Source organism: Malaya genurostris, chromosome 3, assembly GCF_030247185.1.
Source record: "Malaya genurostris strain Urasoe2022 chromosome 3, Malgen_1.1, whole genome shotgun sequence".
NCBI classification, from domain to species: domain Eukaryota; kingdom Metazoa; phylum Arthropoda; class Insecta; order Diptera; family Culicidae; genus Malaya; species Malaya genurostris.
The window spans coordinates 58245841-58265430 of NC_080572.1; the positions used below are offsets into that span (position 1 = coordinate 58245841).

Below are 19590 nucleotides of genomic sequence, written 5' to 3' on the forward strand. Positions count from 1 at the left end.
AAAAATAATTGTGAACACGTGATTTTTCCAATGTAGCAATGCGTTTGTGCCTGGGGTTATCGTATTTATTGATAGTTCGATCATTCCATCCAATTTCACCATGTTGATTCACTAATTAGCAACTCAAATACCGGATAAAATCAAGAAGTGATTTTGTCAGTTAGAGAAAAAATACCGACAAAAGTGTTCCTGATAACATGAATGCAATTTAATTCGTTTCCTATTTTAACAAATAGGTAATTTGGCACAATCAATAGAATGATTCGACTAATGAATAACTTTTGATGTTTTTGACTGGGGATATAGTTTTAATAAAATATATAAACTCCAATTCTGGAGTTGCAACTGCTTTGAGTCGTGCAATGGCTTTTTCGTGAGTTGGGACCTCGTAATCCTTCTTATATATTTAATCATGTTGGCGTCTGAATATTGCCCTTGCTAGTCCATTGTCGTGAAGTTATTTCCCTCGTCACATATTTTCGCCGGGTAACTCAGGTGTTCGAGGTCATTATTCTCTTGAAGCACCCAATTGTCATGGTTTCTCTTGAACATCTTTTCGTTCGATTTCAGAAGTTCCCTACAATCGTAAATTTTGACCATCTTGTCGACGTTTAGATTTCAGCCGAACAGCTCTATACAATCAAATTCGCGGTAGAAGTAGCCTTTCCAATCTAAAAAAACACGAATCGCTGCATAACGAGAAAAAATCTATGGAAAATCGTAAAGAATTCGAAAATACTTCAAAAGCATTACAAGCAAAATTTTTTCTTATGTAAAAATATACAAGAATACACAGTACCTCCTGTAATATTTGCTCTGTGATTTGAAAAAGAAGTAGAATCTGATTTAGTATGAAAAACTTCTGAAGAATTGAATGGAATTACTCATGTAAACTTTTCATTTTTACCTTTCTCATATAGAAAGGCTATGCAATTGCTGTGAAAACCGAGGCCCGAAGGACCGTGTGTGTGTGTGTGTGTGTGTGTGTGTGTGTGTGTGTGTGTGTGTGTGTGTGTGTGTGTGTGTGTGTGTGTGTGTGTGTGTGTGTGTGTGTGTGTGTGTGTGTGTGTGTGTGTGTGTGTGTGTGTGTGTGTGTGTGTGTGTGTGTGTGTGTGTGTGTGTGTGTGTGTGTGTGTGTGTGTGTGTGTGTGTGTGTGTGTGTGTGTGTGTGTGTGTGTGTGTGTGTGTGTGTGTGTGTGTGTGTGTGTGTGTGTGTGTGTGTGTGTGTGTGTGTGTGTGTGTGTGTGTGTGTGTGTGTGTGTGTGTGTGTGTGTGTGTGTGTGTGTGTGTGTGTGTGTGTGTGTGTGCGTGTGTTATGTGTGAAGACCTCATACTATTTTCCTGAGTTTTATTTGGATCCGATTTCCGGTTCAGAAATTACAGGAAAATATGTGAAAATTTATGAAAAAATGCGCATTCAATTTTCTCGGAAATTTTTTAATCGATTTTCACAAACTGATAAGCAAATAAAAGATCTTAAAATTCTTTAAAAACTCCCCGAAAAATTCATCCAGATCCGACTTCCGGTATTACAGTGCGATTAGTGAAAATTTTCAATTTCATGAGTATTTTTTCACAAGTGATGGCGACACGAGGTGCACATTGTTATAGAACTTACTGCTAAATTGATCTAGTTGACAGATTTTCTTAGTTAGTGAATATATAAAACTACTTTGAAACTACTAGTACTAATAGTGAAGAAATCTCCAAAACAGGAACTCCCGTCGATTTCTCAGCAACACACAGTGGTTCAAAAGCGCAATTTCACGCTCTCAATTGATAACTCATAGAAACGTGGTTTTGAGGTACAGTATTTTTAGCAACGTTGCTCAGAATGATAGACGCCATTTTTTGCAAACTTTGTTGATGTGATAAATCTCCCTTAAATTGAGATGAGAATATTATTTTTGCTCAGGGCCAACATAGGAGCTAAGTTACTTCGACAAAGTTGTGCAGAAAGTTTTTTTCAAACAAATTTGCTGAAGGAACCATAATGTATTTTCTGAAAAGGGTGTCCTAAAAGCAGTTTTTGTACGAAAACACATATGTTTTCAATTCATATGAGTTTTTCGAGTTCAACAAAGTTTTTTTTTCATTAAAAACAACACAACTTTCTCAAACATACTATGCTGCTATCATTTCAATTTAATGAAATAGAGCCATTTTTCATGATTTTTTTTAACAAAATTCCAACTTGCTCATCATCAAAAGGTGCAGATGAGACTACTTACATTTTAAACTACTTCCAGGGTTGTTACGGTCGCGCGAATTTCGCGGTTTTCGCGAATTTCGCGATTTTCGCGGATTTAGCGCGGTTTCTGCTAAGATTTTGATGCCATGGCGCGGATTTCGTGCGAATTTCAAAAAACATCATTCCACATTTGTGAATCATTTGTTCGAATAAAAAAAGTTCTTTGCAAATTTTCGAAGCTTGTGAGTTTTATGAAACCCTAAAAAATTAAAGATGGGCGAACGTTTCAGCTGACCGAATTGGTGAATTTTCACCTTGATAAAACCAAAATTTACTAGAAGATGGTTCTAGAAAATGTTCAGTGGACAAAATTTAGATTTTATGCTCTTCGATCTCGAGTAATACAAATTGCTATTTCAACTTACCAGAAATTACAAATTTTTTTCGATATATGTGATTGCGTTTTCCCGTTCTAATGCAGAAATCGAAAGATTTTCGCACTCAAGGATATTGATGTCTGATGGAAGATATCGTCTCAGTGAAAACACATTCAATAATGCAGAGAACGTAATAAATGAAATGCTATTCTTCAATAATATGGTCACAAATGTTGAGTATGATAAAAATCGCATTCTTAAAGCAAAATTTGCCCGACAGGCTTACGAAGAGAAAAAAAGAAGAAGTTCTGGGATTCCATCCGCGGTGATAAGAAATTGTTCTAACAGTTTGTTGGTTCCACTATCCAACATTTTCAATTGTTCTTTGCGTTCTAGAATTTTTACTACATATCTGAGACTCAGCATGGATACATGCCAAAGCCTTCAACTTCCCCAAATTTAGTAACCTACACTTCCTTGATCATACGTTCTTTACAAGCACGACTACAAGTATATTCTACATACACCGATTTCGCTGTTTCGTTAGACAAAATCAATCATCACAAACGATCTCCAAGTTAAGTAGACTGGGATTAAACGGATTATTTTTGGATTGGCTTCGATCATATCTAACTGGTCATGGAATGAAATTGAAAATAGGAGCTTGTACAACCTCACATTTGCTGTTATTTCTGGAGTTCCTCAAGGAAGTCACCTTGGACAGTTATTAATTTTATTGTATCTCAACGATCTAAACTTTTCGATCAAGTGTATGAAACTATCGTTTACCGATGCCTTTCATGTTTCATATTTCAAAATAGTTTTAAATGCTACTAAATGCTCCGTCATCTCTTTTAGTAACAAAAAGTCTGTATTCAAGTCCGACTATAATATTTCACAAACTGTTCTCGAACGCGCATCGTTTGTTAAGGACCTGGGTGTTCTTCTGGAATCAAGTTAAATTTTAAAGAGCACATAGAGCTTACTATGTTCTGAACCTCGTTATTCGCGTTACTAAAAAAAATCTCTGATGTACATTGCTTGTAAGCTCCGTATTGCGCTTTAGTTCACTCAAGTGGAATATGCTGCGGTTATCTGGTCACCTTATTACTAAAACCAACGTATTGAAGCGATTCAACGCAAATTTGTCCGATTAGCTCTCCGACGTCTTCCATGGAGATATCATTTAAACTTACCGAGTTACCATGACCGCTGCAAACTGATTGGTCTCGATTTATTATTTGTCCATCGAGATGTTTGTAAGGCTAGTTTTGTTTCAGACCTACTTCAGTCGCAGATCGATTGCTCCGAGTGATTGCAATTGTTACAATTTATCATTCGAGGTCGTAATCTTCGATTCTATTTTTTTCTTCGGATTCCCTATGTTGGAACTAATTATGGATATAACGAGCACATTGCTAGCATTCTTTCGACTTTCATTTATCAAGTAATTTTATCAAGAAACCGTTTCTTATATTACTGTCACATAAGATTTAGTTGCTATAGAAGGACTAGATTTAAGGAAATGTATCATTTGGATGATTTTAATATATTAATGCAAAAGATGAGGAGGTTTTATGCCTGCTGGAGAACAAGTTTGACAGATACTAATTCCAGTGGGCTTTTCCCTGATCCAAATAAAAGAGCAAAAGATGAGGAGGAACAGAAAGACATTCAGAGTAAAATCTGACAACAGGAGAAGGCTCTATTATAATTGAAACTGAAAAAAAAAGATGTAGAACATTTAAATTCTTCTTACCAAGAAGGAAATGCTGGCCGAGCAAGATGTTGAAGCAAAAAAAAATGTCTTCGCTGAAATCTGTTTTCAATATCACAATTGTAAGCATTTTTATTTTTTATTAATTAACTAAGAACATCGAAAAAGCTGTAGAATAAAAATGCAATCATTTTCATGGGATTCTCGAAGTGACGTGTTGTATGCGGACTTATTTATTGCGTTCATATGACAAACTTATGTAGATTTTTAAATTATATTTAAGTGAATTTTCATGTTCTGCGGAAATTATCATCTGCATAAGAATAGTTGTCTATCGCTTCACTCTAATATCGCGCGCTTCAGTTTTCAATTTCGCGCGGATTTGGCGCGTTTTAGTTTTTGACCTCGCGCGGATTTCGCGCGTTTTGATTTTGAATTTTTTCGTAACAACCCTGTACTTCAAAAGGGCTTTCATACCGTGGTTGAATAACTCGTCTGCGATCGTCTGCAGGCGAGATATGTTCTTTTCAAATATCCTTGTCCTCGACATTTGCAATGATAAGGTTCAGTGTATATAACATCAGATTTCAGTATATATTCGTTACCATGGAAACTCTCACAATAAAAGGTTTTTATGGACATCGAAGTCTTCAAATAGAAAAGTTTAGTAATAATTACAGACGTTTTTTGAAAGTAACTGTCTGACGTTTTTTGCAAGTGAGATAAAAAGCCACGACTTTGAAAAAAGGCAATCATCATGTCAAATTACTTTATGTAATTTTTTAGTAAGTTTTTTCTATAGAAAAGCTCTGCGGATGAATATTCTCTATTCATCAATTAAAGTGGAGATCGATAAACGCTTGCTATATTGTACTGTTTATAATGATTAAGAAGTTTCTTTTATACAGATGTCGGGAATATTATACACGCGAGTAATTTAGATTACTTACGAATCGGGATCCCATAAATTGGTGATTTCTTCCATCGGATTCTTTGTTGACAAATATTCGTGAATGGCCAAAACAGTCCAAGAATAATCTGTTGGACGATGTTAAGAGCCTTTTAGCTGGCTAAGAACATTGTCAGCTATCATAAAATAAATACATATAACTAAAAAATGAGTTTTGATCATACTCTTCTCTACCAGAAGATGACATAACTTTATTCGATTTTTGTGGCAAGTACCATGGTAATGAATATATACTGAAATCTGATCTGACATACAATGAACCTTATCATTGCAAATGTCAAGGACAAGGATATTTCAAAAGAACATATCTCGCCTGCAGACGATCGCAGACGAGTAATTCAACCACGATATGAAAGCTCTTTTGAAGTAGTTTAATATGTAAGTAATCTTATCTGCACCTTTCTGCGCCTTTTGATGATAGACGAGTTGGTATTTTGTTAAAAAAAATCATGAAAAAATGGCTCTATTTCATTAAATTGAAATGATAGCAGCATAGTATGTTTAAGAAAGTTGTGTAGTTTTTAATGATAAAAAACTTTGTAGAACATGAAAAACTCATAAATATTGAATATATGTATGTTGTCTTACAAAAACTGGTTTTAGGACACCCTTTTCAGAAAATACATTGTATCATGAATTACACTCAAGTTACGGGAATAACACTTTCAGAAAATTTGTTTGAAATGACTTTCTGAACAACTTTGTCGAAGTAACTTAGCCCCTATGTTGACCTTGAGCAAAAATAATGTATTTATCTTACTTTTAGGGGGATTAATCACATAAACGAAATTTGCCAAAATATGGCGTCTATCATTCTAAGTAACTGTGCTGAAGATACCGTACCTCGAAAACTACATTTTTAATGAGTTATCAATTAAGAGCGTGAAATTGGGCTTTTGAACCACTGCACAGTGGGGAAAAATAGACCAAAAACACGACGATTTATTTGGAGGCATGATACAGCTGACCACAAAGCACTTTTTTGGTGTAAAATGGTCAGTAAAATCGATTTCATGTATTTAGAAGGACCGCACGAAACGGTGTCATGTTCATTTTACCCCAAGTACCCTTTTTATACTGCATTGTATTCAAGCTTAACTATATAACATGAAACCGGAGAACTTGCAGAAGAGCGAATAGAGTGTTTCCGATGTAAAAAAGTCTAACAAATCGATTGCAAATAGTTTTATTAACAGCAGAAAACTCATTGTAGCGTTTTACCCCATTTCTTTTCTAGTAATAATACTCAGTTGAAATATGATCTACAATCCAAAAGCAGATCCAATACGATCTGTCAATATTGGTTCATATTACGTGCAAAACATCTGTGATCCAATTAAACACAATGCGAATGACAGTACTAGCCTGTTTACCCCCTTTTACCCCAATTTATATCATAAGTCGTATTTCTGGTTAAACTTTCTTTCGCATACCGAAAGCAGGATGATTGCGGTTGATGGAAATCGATTGATATTACGAAGAAAGCCCTAAAAATAGGATTACAAATGAATTCAATGACCGCACGAATCTTGTTATACCGTTTTACCCCAATTTATTTCATAAGTCGTATTTCTGGTTAAACTTTCTTTCGCATACCGAAAGCAGGATGATTGTGGTTGATGAAAATCGATTTATATTACGAACTATTTTCCAAATGTGGAGCAGAATCTTACGACTGAGTTAAAGGATAAATTGGGGTAAAACGGTATAACAAGATTCATGCGGCCATTGAATCCATCTGTAATCTTGTTTTTAGGGCTTTCTTCGTAATATCAATCGATTTTCATCAACCGCAATCAGCCTGCTTACGGTATGCAGAAGAACGCTTAACCAGAAAAACGACTGATGAAATAAATTGGGGTAAAACGGGTTAAACAGGCGAGTACTGTCATTCCCATTGTGTTTGATTGAATAACAGATGTTTTGTACGTGATATGAACCAATATTGGTAGGTCATATTGGATCTGCTTCGGGATTGTAAATCTGAATTCAACATAACATTATATTAGTGGAAAAATTGGGGTAAAACGATGTAGCACGACGCATGTGATCATGGAGACTATGTGTTAATTATTATTTGAGGTTATATGCGAAACATAGAACTGTATTGTTCAACCAATATTGGTCCAAACACCGATCAGTAGAACTTTTTTTCTGTAAATTCATGGAAGAAGATGATTGGGGGTAAAACGGAATATAATTATTTATGGTCAATCTTATTAAAAACAATCCATTAATAAAGCTTATGAACATATCAGGAATACCTTCTGATTGGTCAAATTTTTCCTGAGTTTCACAGTTAGTTTTCGAAGTAAAGTCAGATAAAAGAGGGATTGGAGCAAAACGGGCATGATAGTGAATTTTTCGGATCTTCTAACTATCATAAATCGATTCTACGGAAAAATTTGCATAAGAAATACTAACTTTGAAAATATTTGCTTAGGTTTTTATAAAATTATTGAGCAAAGTCGCGTTTTTGATCGTTTTTTCCCCACTGTGCACTGTGCAACGGTTAAGCCGTTTTTCACGATTCATGATTCAAATGAAAGCTCTCATTGTCTTCAAATATATCGTGCAATTTTATCCTGATTCGACTTCCGGTTCCGAAATTATAGGGCGATGAGTGTCAAAACATTCAAATTCCAAATGATGCTGCAAAACTGGTACGCGTCGGTATGTGCAGCTTTGCTCCATTCCACAGTGGTCCGAAACAGGAAATTAGCGTGACAAAAATATTTTCACTATTAAATATTAGTATTTTGTAGTTAGTGTCTTCCAAAAGTTGTTTGTAATCAAATGGCGCTCCTTTTGATGAAAAAAGTTACTAGGGTGGTCCTCATTTAGATTGAAATCTGAAATCTAACTTTCTTAATTGAACTCAAAAATGATTTTGTTGTACAATAAAGTTATAGGAAATTTTATTTTGAGTAACTATGTTGAAAATAGTGCCTCTCTAGCTCAGGAAGTGCTTTGACATACAACAAATCTATTTTCGGCTGTAGTTTTTGTGTGTCTCATTTCTCGAAAGGACAATGTATGGAACACTTGTAGAACTAATTTGATACTATTATTTTGCCGAAGAAAGTATGTTAATACGTTAAGGCTTTTATAAGTTATGCAATATTTTTGAGATTTTTGAAGGTATTTTTAAAATTAATTTAAATAAGTTAAAAAAATAACACCCTTCCAATTTTCTCTTAAATTTTTACGACCTTTTAAGAACCGCATAGAATACATTTTTATCGATATGGCATCTAATGAATATTGATATTTGAAGTTTGACTAGTTTTTGATGAAAAAACAATTATAACTTTGTACTGGTAGCTCATATGAAAAAGCTTGGTTGAACAAAATTGTGCGCAATGATTAGTTTAACAACTGTTCTGACGGCAACTTTTCCGTAGAATGTTTCACAAAAAAGTTAGAATAAAAAGGTGATTATTCAGGAGCCACCCTACTTTAACCCGGGAGGATTGATGTAACTAGATCAAATGAAAAGCTATAGAACAGCTATTTTCAACAAAGTTGCTCAAAATAAATTTTCCTACAACTTTATTGCACAACAAATTCATTTTTGAGTTCAATTAAGAAAGCTAGATTTCAGATTTCAATCTAAATGAGGACCACCTTAGTAACTTTTTTATCCAAAGGAGCGCCATTTGATTACAAACAACTTTTGTCAAGACACTAACTACAAAAAACTAATATTTAATAATGAAAATATTTTTGTTACGCTAATTTCCCGTTTCGGACCATAGTGCATTCGTAGCGTGCTTTGTTCAATTTCGTATAGCGTGCAGGATTGTCACGTTAAAATTTATTTTTTTAAAATATGTAAATTTCTATTTCTTTTTATCAATTTGTACCTACTTGTTAGTGTTATTACAAGATCATGATAACGATGCTTTTCTATAATAGTACACTTATTGCCTTTCTCATATAGAAAGTTTATACAATCACTTGAAAAATTGACTAGTGGAAATTGGCCGGAAGGACTAAGTGTACTATATCATTCGACACAGTTTATCTAGCTGAGCAATGTATGTGGCTGTGTGTGTATGTGTGTGAGTAAGTGTCAAATAATGTCACTCATAAAATAAAAAATCTCGTAGTCCCATAGGTTGCTATTGAATTTCACACCGTCATTTAGAGCGACGAAGGGTAAAATTGTTCTAGATTTGGCTTAGAACTGATTCAATTTGTAGGCTATATTAGTTACTTACTAAACGAACCGACTTTGGCTATACTGGTTCCAAATTCTACGTTCCAGAAGAACCAGAAGTAGTGGTCAAAAAGTTTAAAACGAGACTCAGTCAATTTTCTCAGTGATGATTTGATCGATTTCCACAAACAGACTCAAATAAAAGTTCCTACAGTCTCATAGGCTGCTGTTCAATTTTATCCGGGTCCGATTCCCGGTTCCAGAACTATAGGGTAAAGTGTGTTTAATTATTTAGTGCGACGATGCAAAATAAACAAAAACTTATTAACTTGACATCACTGTTTACAATTTGAAAAGGATATAATAGTTTATACGCAAAGGATATAATAGTTTATACGCAAAGTTTCTTATTTTATTCAAGATTGAAAAAAATTTCTTCATAAAATCTTCTGATGATATTTTTGTAAATATAAGTATTATGAGAAAGGCATCATTGCACCACTAGGTGGGTTAGAAAAGGTTTTTTTTGTGATTTTTCGCATCTTTAACATATGACTAATAATGTTGTTAAACAATTTTCGTGAATTCATGTATTGCAGATTAGGCTACAGCACATAAATCTGTTGTATTTTCAAACTTTGAACGCCATGTTTTTTTTATTTGTTGGTTTGTTTTCAGGAATAAATAAAATACTTAACAGATGGGCTTAAAATTTTCACTGACTTTTCTCATCAGTATAATAGGTACCAAGACTTTGCTTTGTACTCTTTTGCGATGGAAGTTTGAATGGTTTGTATGAAATTTATATATAAACTTCAAGTGCGATAAAAAAAACAAGTTACACAATTTTGCTTTTATTTATGAACAACCTAATTTGCGATTCACAGTTGCTCGATTCGTATTGTTTGCGCGAAACATGTTTTCATGAATAAATAAGGTTTTCTCAAACGAACAAACCTATACAATTTTCTTCATATCTGAGCAAAATAATACAGCTTCTATTTAACTTTCAGGTCATCGAGCTCAATGGCTTTCGTGAGCTCTGCTGTACTGGGAGCAGCGGCCGGCACCGGACTGGCCCTGCTGGTTGCCGTTACGATAGTGATGTATCGGTATTACGTCGTGAGACGCAAGGGAAAAGAATGGGCTGAGCTGGACCGGTTGGAAGAACGAAAAGCAGCGAGAAAAATTAATTTACAAGTACGTATTGCTAGTTTGATAAAAAATTCTTCTGTGAAGAAAGTTATAATTGCAGCAAGAGTGCAGCGTTATCAGTGGTTCCCATCCGGTACAACCTGTCTCTGATATGCCACCGGTCGGAATGGGAATCGAAAGCAAAAGTTCACTGGTAGATGTTAGCTCGAGTTCTTTGCAGCCCAAATCGGACCTGGCGAAGCCATACTCTGGTCGGCAGAATCCAGCGACATCGGCTTCACGGAATAACAGCTTGGAAAGTGTGCATTCAAAAGCATCAGTTCGTATAAATAGATGATTTTCATTCAGTTCAGGTCAAAGTATTAAACATTGATCACGTTTTTTTAGAGTCATCGTGACTTTTCGCATAAACTCGCGTCAAATGGTAGTGCAGAAACCCGTTCAACGATTTCGGATAACGTTATCATACAGGTCGGTGTCAAATGTAGCTACGGCTGCTTTTACCATAACGTTATTGGTTGATTTTTGACAGAAATCTCGATCACCCAACCGAATGAGAACTTATAGTTTGGAGGGTCGACTTCCGTTGTGCTATGAAAGCGATACTTATGCCTATAGTGGCAATCCGAGACTGACAGGCTCTCCTAAGAAACGTAATAGCACTATTTCAAATGCTAGTCTACCGCGTCTGGGAGATTTCGCTACCCCAGATAGTCCCGGTGGATCTATCAAATCTGACAGTAGTCGATCACCGCGGAAGCGAGTTCCGGTAATTTTGGCTGCAAACGACATCGACGCTGTGCTGGGAAGATTTCATCTCAGATTAAAGTATGACGGCGACCGAGAAGAACTCATGGTGCACTTGATTGAAGGTAGGAACCCCTGTGCTACTATGGTACACATATGAATGCGTATATTTTCAGCCCAGGAACTGATGTCGTTATCTGAAAATGGCTTTCGAGACCCTTATGTGAGGATGTTCTTGGATACTGATGATACTAATCGTTCACTCCAGACGGCCATTCATCGCGCTGAGACCCATCCGTATTTCGATCAAAATTTCTCTCTTCATTTGAAACCGAAGAATTTGGTAAAAAGTAATTTCACAATGCAGGTAGGTTTCTAATCGAAATATAAATCGGCATTGATAAACTCTCTCGGTCTAATTAGATTAAACCCAATTAAACGCTATTTAGCATGCATTTGATTTATAGAAGTAACAGGAATGCAAGGTTTTGCACTGAGTTTGGTCCAGCCCTCTGCTGAGCAGGCATGTTGGCTACAATAACACATGGTAGAGCGCCCTTCTACCGGGCTGGTTTGAACGCGTTTTTGTGTTCGCTCTGGTCGAGTCCTGCGTTCCTGTTACTTCTCTGTAGGAAACTCAAGTAAATAGTGTTAATACTTTTGAAACTGTCGCATGAAACATGCATTTTGTTTTGATTTTTATTATTGTCATTTTAATTGATTTTTATCATAGCATGGCATATTAAGATTAGGTTGAAATTGATTTTCAATGAAAATCGCTGCATGATTATCACTCCATTATCACGTGTGAGTTTATGCAACATCACTATAGTGATATTGAAAGGGATGAAATTTTGTCCATAATCTTTTCGAGTGATTATAATCATCATTGATTATGTGGATAGTGATAATCTATGTCTAAAATTGGGCTTGATTTTTTCAGCGATGATATTCGATAATTTGATATTTTATAAATAAGAAATGTTGTAGTTCTAATGGAATGAGCAATACCTAAATGTGTATTAGTACGTTTACAAATTTGACATAATCTGAAAGTCCTTTCCAAAATTATGTTCCGATTTTTGCCTTTTTCATATAGAAAGGCTATACAATCACTGCAAAAAACCGACTTTTGAACCGAGGCCCAGAGCCGAATGTCATATACCATCGACTCAGCTCAACGAGTTGAGCAAATGTCTGTGTGTATGTGTTTATGTCTGTGTGTGTGTGTGTCTGTGTCGGTGTGTGTGTCTGTGGGTATGTGTGTGTGCCTGTGTATGTGTGTGCGTGTGTTTGTGTGTGTGTGTTTGTGTTTCTCTCTCTCTCTCTTTCTCTCTCTCTCCCTGTGTGTGTGTGTGTATGAGTGTGTGTCTGTGTGTATGTATGTGTGTGTGTGTGTGTGTGTGTGTGTGTGTGTGTGTGTGTGTGTGTGTGTGTGTGTGTGTGTGTGTGTGTGTGTGTGTGTGTGTTGTGTGTGTGTGTTTGTGTGTGTATGTGTGTTTGTGTGTGTCTATGTGTGTGTGTGTGACAAATATTTTCACTCACTTTTCTCGGAAATGGCTTAACTTGTTTTCGTTCGGCTCGTCAGGAAAGACTTAGCACTTCGGTGCTTATTACAAGTGTGTTGCAAATAGCAATAACTTTACGTCTGCTTAGCGGTTCAAATTGAACTCTTTAAGTTTGCAGTAAGCAGTTCAATTTGAACTGCTGTGCACTCACGAGTCTAAGACGAAACGTAAAGATAGTGAAAATAATGTACCTCACTTTTCTCGGAGATGGAAGTTCTTAAGATGCCATAAGAATATCCCAATTTTCATTCGGATCAAACCCCTGGTTCCGGAGATAAGGTGCTCTGTATGAAAACGTCAATGCCAGAAATACCTTGTTCATAAGCTACCTTTTTATATTGGATAGTGATTTTATCTAGTTTGGCAAACCATGAGACTCTGTAACCAAATAAACTATTGATAGTCCCATAGATGATTTGCAGAATTTTATCCAAGTCCGACTACTGGTACATTTTTTTCCAACATTCAAATAGTCATAGAGAACCGTAAATAAATTTGTAGTTCATGTTAGTGTATGATTGAATGAACCAAATGTCTCTATGCCGATATCCAGCTTTCGGTTCCGGTAGTAATGGCAATTTTTATCAAATATGATAAAATGGATCTCACTTCACTTTCTCACATATGATTGAATAGATTTTCACTAACTTAAATTCAAATGTAGTGTATCAATGTAGTAGTATTATGCAACAGAAACTATTTTCTGAACATTTTAAATTGTGGTATTTCGGGGAATTTCTGCTGTAATATACAAGAGAAATGAAAATGAGAAAGGCATCATTACACCACTAGGTGGATTAAAACAGTTTTTTTTTGTGAAACCAGCTCAACTGTACTTGAAACATTTTGTTGCGAAAGATGATTGGCTGATTTAGAAATAAACATCATTTAAATGTGTCAAATTGTTTGTTTTTATGACACACCAAATATTACTTACACACTTAGAAAATATCGTGTCAATTTAGGATTTCTGAGACCGACATCAAATCAAAAATCACATTTTACAATTTGTTTAGACTACAAGATTCATGCATTCTGATGGTTACCTGTTGAAGCATGTAATTTTACATACCGTAAAAGGGTACGGCCCGTTTGGCATAATACCGTTTGGCATAATACCGTTTGGCATAATGGTCATTTGGCATAATGACATTTGTCATAATAATAATTGGATTCGTAATATTTTAATCTAATGTAAATTTTCTTTTATATTTCGATCGAGTGATGTTTTGCTAGGAAAACTTCGTCCGAATATTTTGATAATATTACGTGAAATAGCATTATTATTTTTTATTTTTAACATGCTGTAGTAAATAGCACACTGTCATTTTATATAAGCAACTCACTTAGTGCTAGCACAATCTTCTGTTCGTCATAGATGATTCAGGTCGAGACGGCCGAAGGCCGCGAGTGCGCCGGCGACCCGCCGTCGGAAGCGCCCCCGCAGAAATCACCTCCGTCTAGTTGCGGGCGTTTGCCCGGATTACCCAAAGCTAGGAGCTATCTCTCAGTTAGGTTTGAACGAGCGGCAGCGAGATCGGACAGCAGGTCATTAAATACGATGAGGCGTAGCCGCATTAGACCTTACAAAATTTCAGTAAATAAAAACAATTTCCATTAAGCAGCATGTTCATCTTTTATGCCAAATGACTGTTATGCCAAATGACAATTATGCCAAATAACCATTATGCCAAACGGCGTTATGCCAAACGGTATTATGCCAAACGACTTTATGCCAAACGTGGTAGCCCCCCGTAAAAGGGTAAGTATGTTAGTTCCGTCTTTCAACGCAATATTTTAATAAACTCAGTCATGTGTGGATATACGTCACATATAAATAAATTATAATTTTTTGCTGTGCATCTTATTCATCAGTTTTTCGTTAGAAAACAATAAAGATTTTCTCTTTCAATCCAGATGGCTTGAATTGGCTGGTGGTCAATCTTACTCTTTTTCAATTGGGGAGAAGCGTTCTCATTGCCATCCAACTGTTGGCTCACAAATCGCAATTTTGTTCTTTTTTTTGTCGTTGTTGTAGTGTTGTTGTTCTTCGAAGGTGCCGTTTTGTGGCTTTTTGGTTTTTATTGTTGCAGTTTCAAAATAGGGCTTATCGTAGTGAGCAGGTTGTTCACTGAATTGACATGTAGTTAGTTGATTCTTGTAGAATACCAACAATTTACAAGGATACCTTCGCCCTGATCAAATGACACGTAAGACGGAATCGCCTTGTGTTGTTGTACACGAAGCACACGCACAATCTACGGAAAGAATCTCTTCGAACTGCGACATGCCTTCTCAAATGTTATGCTCATTGACGTGCAAGATAAAGTCATGTATACGGACTTCTATGGCACCATCTTCAACGAACGACGGGATTGGATTTGGTGTTTAACATTATCATCGTTCTCCTTGTTCTGGACAGAATCGAATGTATTTGCATCTCGTCGTTCACGTCTGCACGTGATATAGGGTAACAGAGGTATTTTTTTTGTTTCGATTATAGAGGTTTTAATCTTAAGGTCATTCACCTCTTCGGGCCAGAAAAGCTTTCTGACCCTATGTGCGGAGTTGGCATTCGAACTCAGGTGGGCTGCGTGAAAGGTATCGAATTACCCATCATGCTATACCCGGCCCCAGAACAGAAGTATTTTGGCCCACCTAACAAACTTTATGGATTTATTCGATGTTAAGTAAACCAAACCATGCATCAATTTGAAGCTAATCACATTAAATTACCTATTGCGGAAGAGGTTTTCAAAGATATTGCAACTTTTGGTGGATATTTTTACAAAGTGGGCCAAAATAATATCAATCCTAAAGTGGGCCGAAATACCTCTTTTACCCTACACTGAGTTAATTTGCATTTAAAATACATCTAAAATCATTTGACATTTCCACAAGGTTTCAATTTCGTTTGCTGTTGGTCAAACTTTACAGCTTTTGAAATCATTACAGATGGAATTTGGTGGCGCAGGCCATGACTTCGGATTTTTTTGCTCATTTCGAAAGCGTCCTACTGTTCTATTATTAACTCCTGGTTAGTTTCTGTCGTCTTGGTCGTCAACTGTGTCGGATGAGATACGAACACGAAGAAACTTGTAGTAGTTGGCTGGACTCATAGCCGAAAAGTTATTCGTCAGTATATATTTATGTATTCTCGTACGATGATTAGCTGCTCTTCCGTTTAGGCTATGAAGTAATTTTCAGATCAGCTTCACACCTTATTTTGCATTGTACTTTAAAAATACCCGTACACACTCAATTGTATGCCTGGAAATTGCATCTTCTCCAGCAACCATAAAGTTCCGTTCAGTTTTGGATGGATTTGGCAACCTGACAGTACGGGGAAAAGATCTTGAGGGAATATATTGCTATTAGGAGGTTTGAAATTCGCCAACAACTTTTTCTCGGCCGCAGCGACGTTTCCACATGATGATGTCCATTTTGGCTAGGTACTTGTTGACAACGGGCCTGTTTTATCCGATCTTCTCTCGGTGCAAGGGGTAAATCAGTGCCCTTAACATCTATCTTTCTCTTCAGCTTCTACGGGTCACGCGCATCGTCGTGCGACCGGAACTTTTCAACGCTATCGTCTATCGTCTCTTATACTATGGGCGATAACTGCTTTTGCTTTTATAGTTTTTCTTTTGTTTCTAGTTTTCAAATTATATTCAAAGCACTAATTTAACTACGTTGAATCGACTTACAGCTCCTGGACTATGACCGTTTTTCCCGTGACGAAGTAATCGGAGAGATTAGATTTCTGCTCAATACACTGGATTTGTCTGGATGCGAAATATGGGGTGATATGATTGCCGTCAGGAAATACACCGAAGACGCTCCAGAGTTGCTGATTTCATTGAGCTACTTACCTCAGGCAGAACGACTAACGATTGTCGTAATGAAGGCCAAAAATCTAAACGTTGTACACGAGCCGTTTGTTAAGGTGATATCCTCGATTGAAAATGAATTATCCATCGGTAATTTTACTCTCCTTCACAGCTGTATCTAATAATTAATGACAAACGCATCCGGAAGCGCAAAACGAGCGCAATCCGTGCCACCGATCCGGCGAATCCGATCTGGAATGAGGCGTTCACGTTTGATCTGCCGGCATCACAAATCCAGGACACGGGAGTAGAGCTTTTCGTAACGTCCAATGAAGGTGAACGGCAGGAGCCAGGTTGTGTAATCGGGTTACAAGAGATTGGAACGGGTTCCCAGCACTGGCGGGATATGATGCAAAATAATCGCAAACCAATTGCCATGTGGCACGTGTTAAGATAAATATTTTTTTTTTCCGATGAGAAATCATACAGAATCAATTACCTCTCCTATTCAGTCTGGGATAAATGAGATAGAGAGCTAGTTAACACAAGATATGATTGATACCTTCCAGCCAAGGTTTCAATCAACGGGCGCTTTGTAACCACAGTTTTCGATTACAGAAATTTCTTCAATCTGAAAGTAAACTAAAAAATGCTTTTTATCTCCATTAGTTTTTAACATATTTTAGGTATAGATATAAAAAAATGTGAATGATTTATTTTTATAATAAAATTTAAGACAGTTTAGTCTTTGTGAACAAAGGTATTTTTGAACCCCTGAGTTTGTTGATAGTAAGGTCAAACTTCAAAATTACTAGAGTTTCCAGATTACCGAAACTAGTCAAATGGCAGGGAACATGATCGTGTCCCGAACAATTGTATGAAGTTTGTTATTAAACAATTGTGAACTTGTCGGAAGGGTTCTGATGTTCATCTGATTTGAAACTATTCGATCAATAGATGAAGCATTGGAATTCATTTCGATAGCTCAAATTTAGAATGACACGAAATTGTACCTAACCAGTTGAATCCATGGCTCTTATGGCGACTTACTCAGAATCTATATGCATAAGCATTGCTTCCAGTTGCAACTGTGAACTATTGATTGAACCAACTTTATGTTTGTATATCAGGGAAACATTTTAAAATGAACTAATGCTGGACTAACCTTCTTCACTCATTCAAAATGATAATCAACATTCGTGAAACACAAATAAGTCATATAAAATAACAATAAACAAAAACTAAAAATAACGCTTTGATGCATAAACTTTGCTAGACTGAGTTTATTGAGAAATTGTGATTCAGCAAAAATTATGAATAATATATTTAGTTTATATATTCGAAAAGTTAGCCCACGTCAGAAAGGCAAATTCAAAGCAGTAGAGCTTAACTATATTCAGATAAGAATGAGATTATATTTTATATACATATTATAACATAAATACATTATAAATACATTATAGAACATAAATTAGATAAGATTTTTGTAAGCGATGTCATATAGTCAATATTTTTGTTGCGTTGCCCATACAGTAAGCTAAAACCTTGTGTTAGAATAGATGTAGTAGTTAATTGATTTAGCAAATAGTTAATCCTACCCATCTAGAACTTCTAGAAACTTTTTGTCTATGCAGAAGAAAATAACCCAATGGATACCTTGGTGGTCGATCGCTTTTCATTTTGCGTACCTAGTTATTCTTCCTCTTCATGCCAGAGATCCCAATATCAATCCTCAATATTAAAAACAACAAATACAGTAACTTCTAATTAAAAGAGTCCATTGAAATAGCAGAAACCGTGCAAAATCTTTGTGTTCGCAGAGCGTATAACGTATAAAATGACCAGTTTTTACGAACCGCCATCTCAGCGGGCCATGAATACGATTAGATCGTTTTTTCTATTAATTGCCAGTTTTTTTTTGTAAACTGAAAGGTGTTACGATTAAAAATTGGTCACATGAGAATGAGTGTAAATCAGTCAAGCTTTCTATTAAAATCGTTTTGCTTTTTCATATTCAATTCAAACATATCAGAGAAATTATATTCACTCATGCTTCTGCTCTGGACCTTTTTTTGACACCTTCCATCGAGTTTTGTAGTTGCCTATTTTGGTCACATTTCCTTGCCACCGAACACTATTTTCTTTCTAACAAAACAACCATTTTTAGTGACAGTTGGATTGGTTGCATTCTACAATTGGCATTATATTTCGTTGTTTTCGCAGCCGATTATTAGTGTACAGAATCATTGCAAATCCGATCTTACTGACACTAAGAATCTTTCCAGGTCGGGGCTCGAACATACGACAACTGGCTTGTAAGTAAGACCAGCGCCCTATGCATTTAACCACCAACCCAAAATCGGTGGCGCATAGTTAAAATTGACCTGTCAACCCTATTCAGTTTGGTGCTAAATCAGCCTTCAGCACCGCCCTCGCCTGGTATCACATTTAACATATTAAGTCTAATATAGCACTCTCTTACGAGATTGTAGTACTGTTAAGCGCATACATGTGACAATATTCTCAACTGTTTGTATGTATGAGTTCGATGCAGATTTGCACGGGTGCGTCGAGCTTGCAAAGAAGTATGTCACTTATAACTTGTTCATAGCAGATTATATAGCATAGCATACTTCATTTATATAGCATAGCATACTTGAAGAAATTCTAATAAACTTTGTATTCGTGGAAAGTTCTATGATATGATTTGATGTAAGAGGAGTACATGGCATGCATTCTCAAATATACAAAAGCTTTTTAACAGATGATGTAAGTACGATATAATGATGAAAATACAAAATGATACACTTCTAATAATGCATTACCATATATTGTACTAATGATTATGAATAATAAATTTTACTTGAAAATAA

General features: G+C 36.0%; 1 protein-coding gene across 5 annotated transcripts in view; it reads left to right on the forward strand.

Moving 5' to 3' along the window:
- LOC131435733 (synaptotagmin-5) overlaps positions 1-19590 on the forward strand; it is a 37778-nt gene extending 18188 nt beyond the window's left edge. For all 5 annotated transcript variants that reach the window (XM_058603902.1, XM_058603901.1, XM_058603900.1 and 2 more), the window contains 7 exons: positions 10431-10617; positions 10673-10891; positions 10960-11043; positions 11105-11444; positions 11496-11686; positions 16597-16833; positions 16890-19590. In XM_058603902.1, coding sequence (XP_058459885.1) covers positions 10444-10617; positions 10673-10891; positions 10960-11043; positions 11105-11444; positions 11496-11686; positions 16597-16833; positions 16890-17174 — 1530 coding nt within the window. In that variant the 5' untranslated portion in view covers positions 10431-10443 and the 3' untranslated portion in view covers positions 17175-19590. The remainder of the gene's footprint in view (positions 1-10430; positions 10618-10672; positions 10892-10959; positions 11044-11104; positions 11445-11495; positions 11687-16596; positions 16834-16889) is intronic.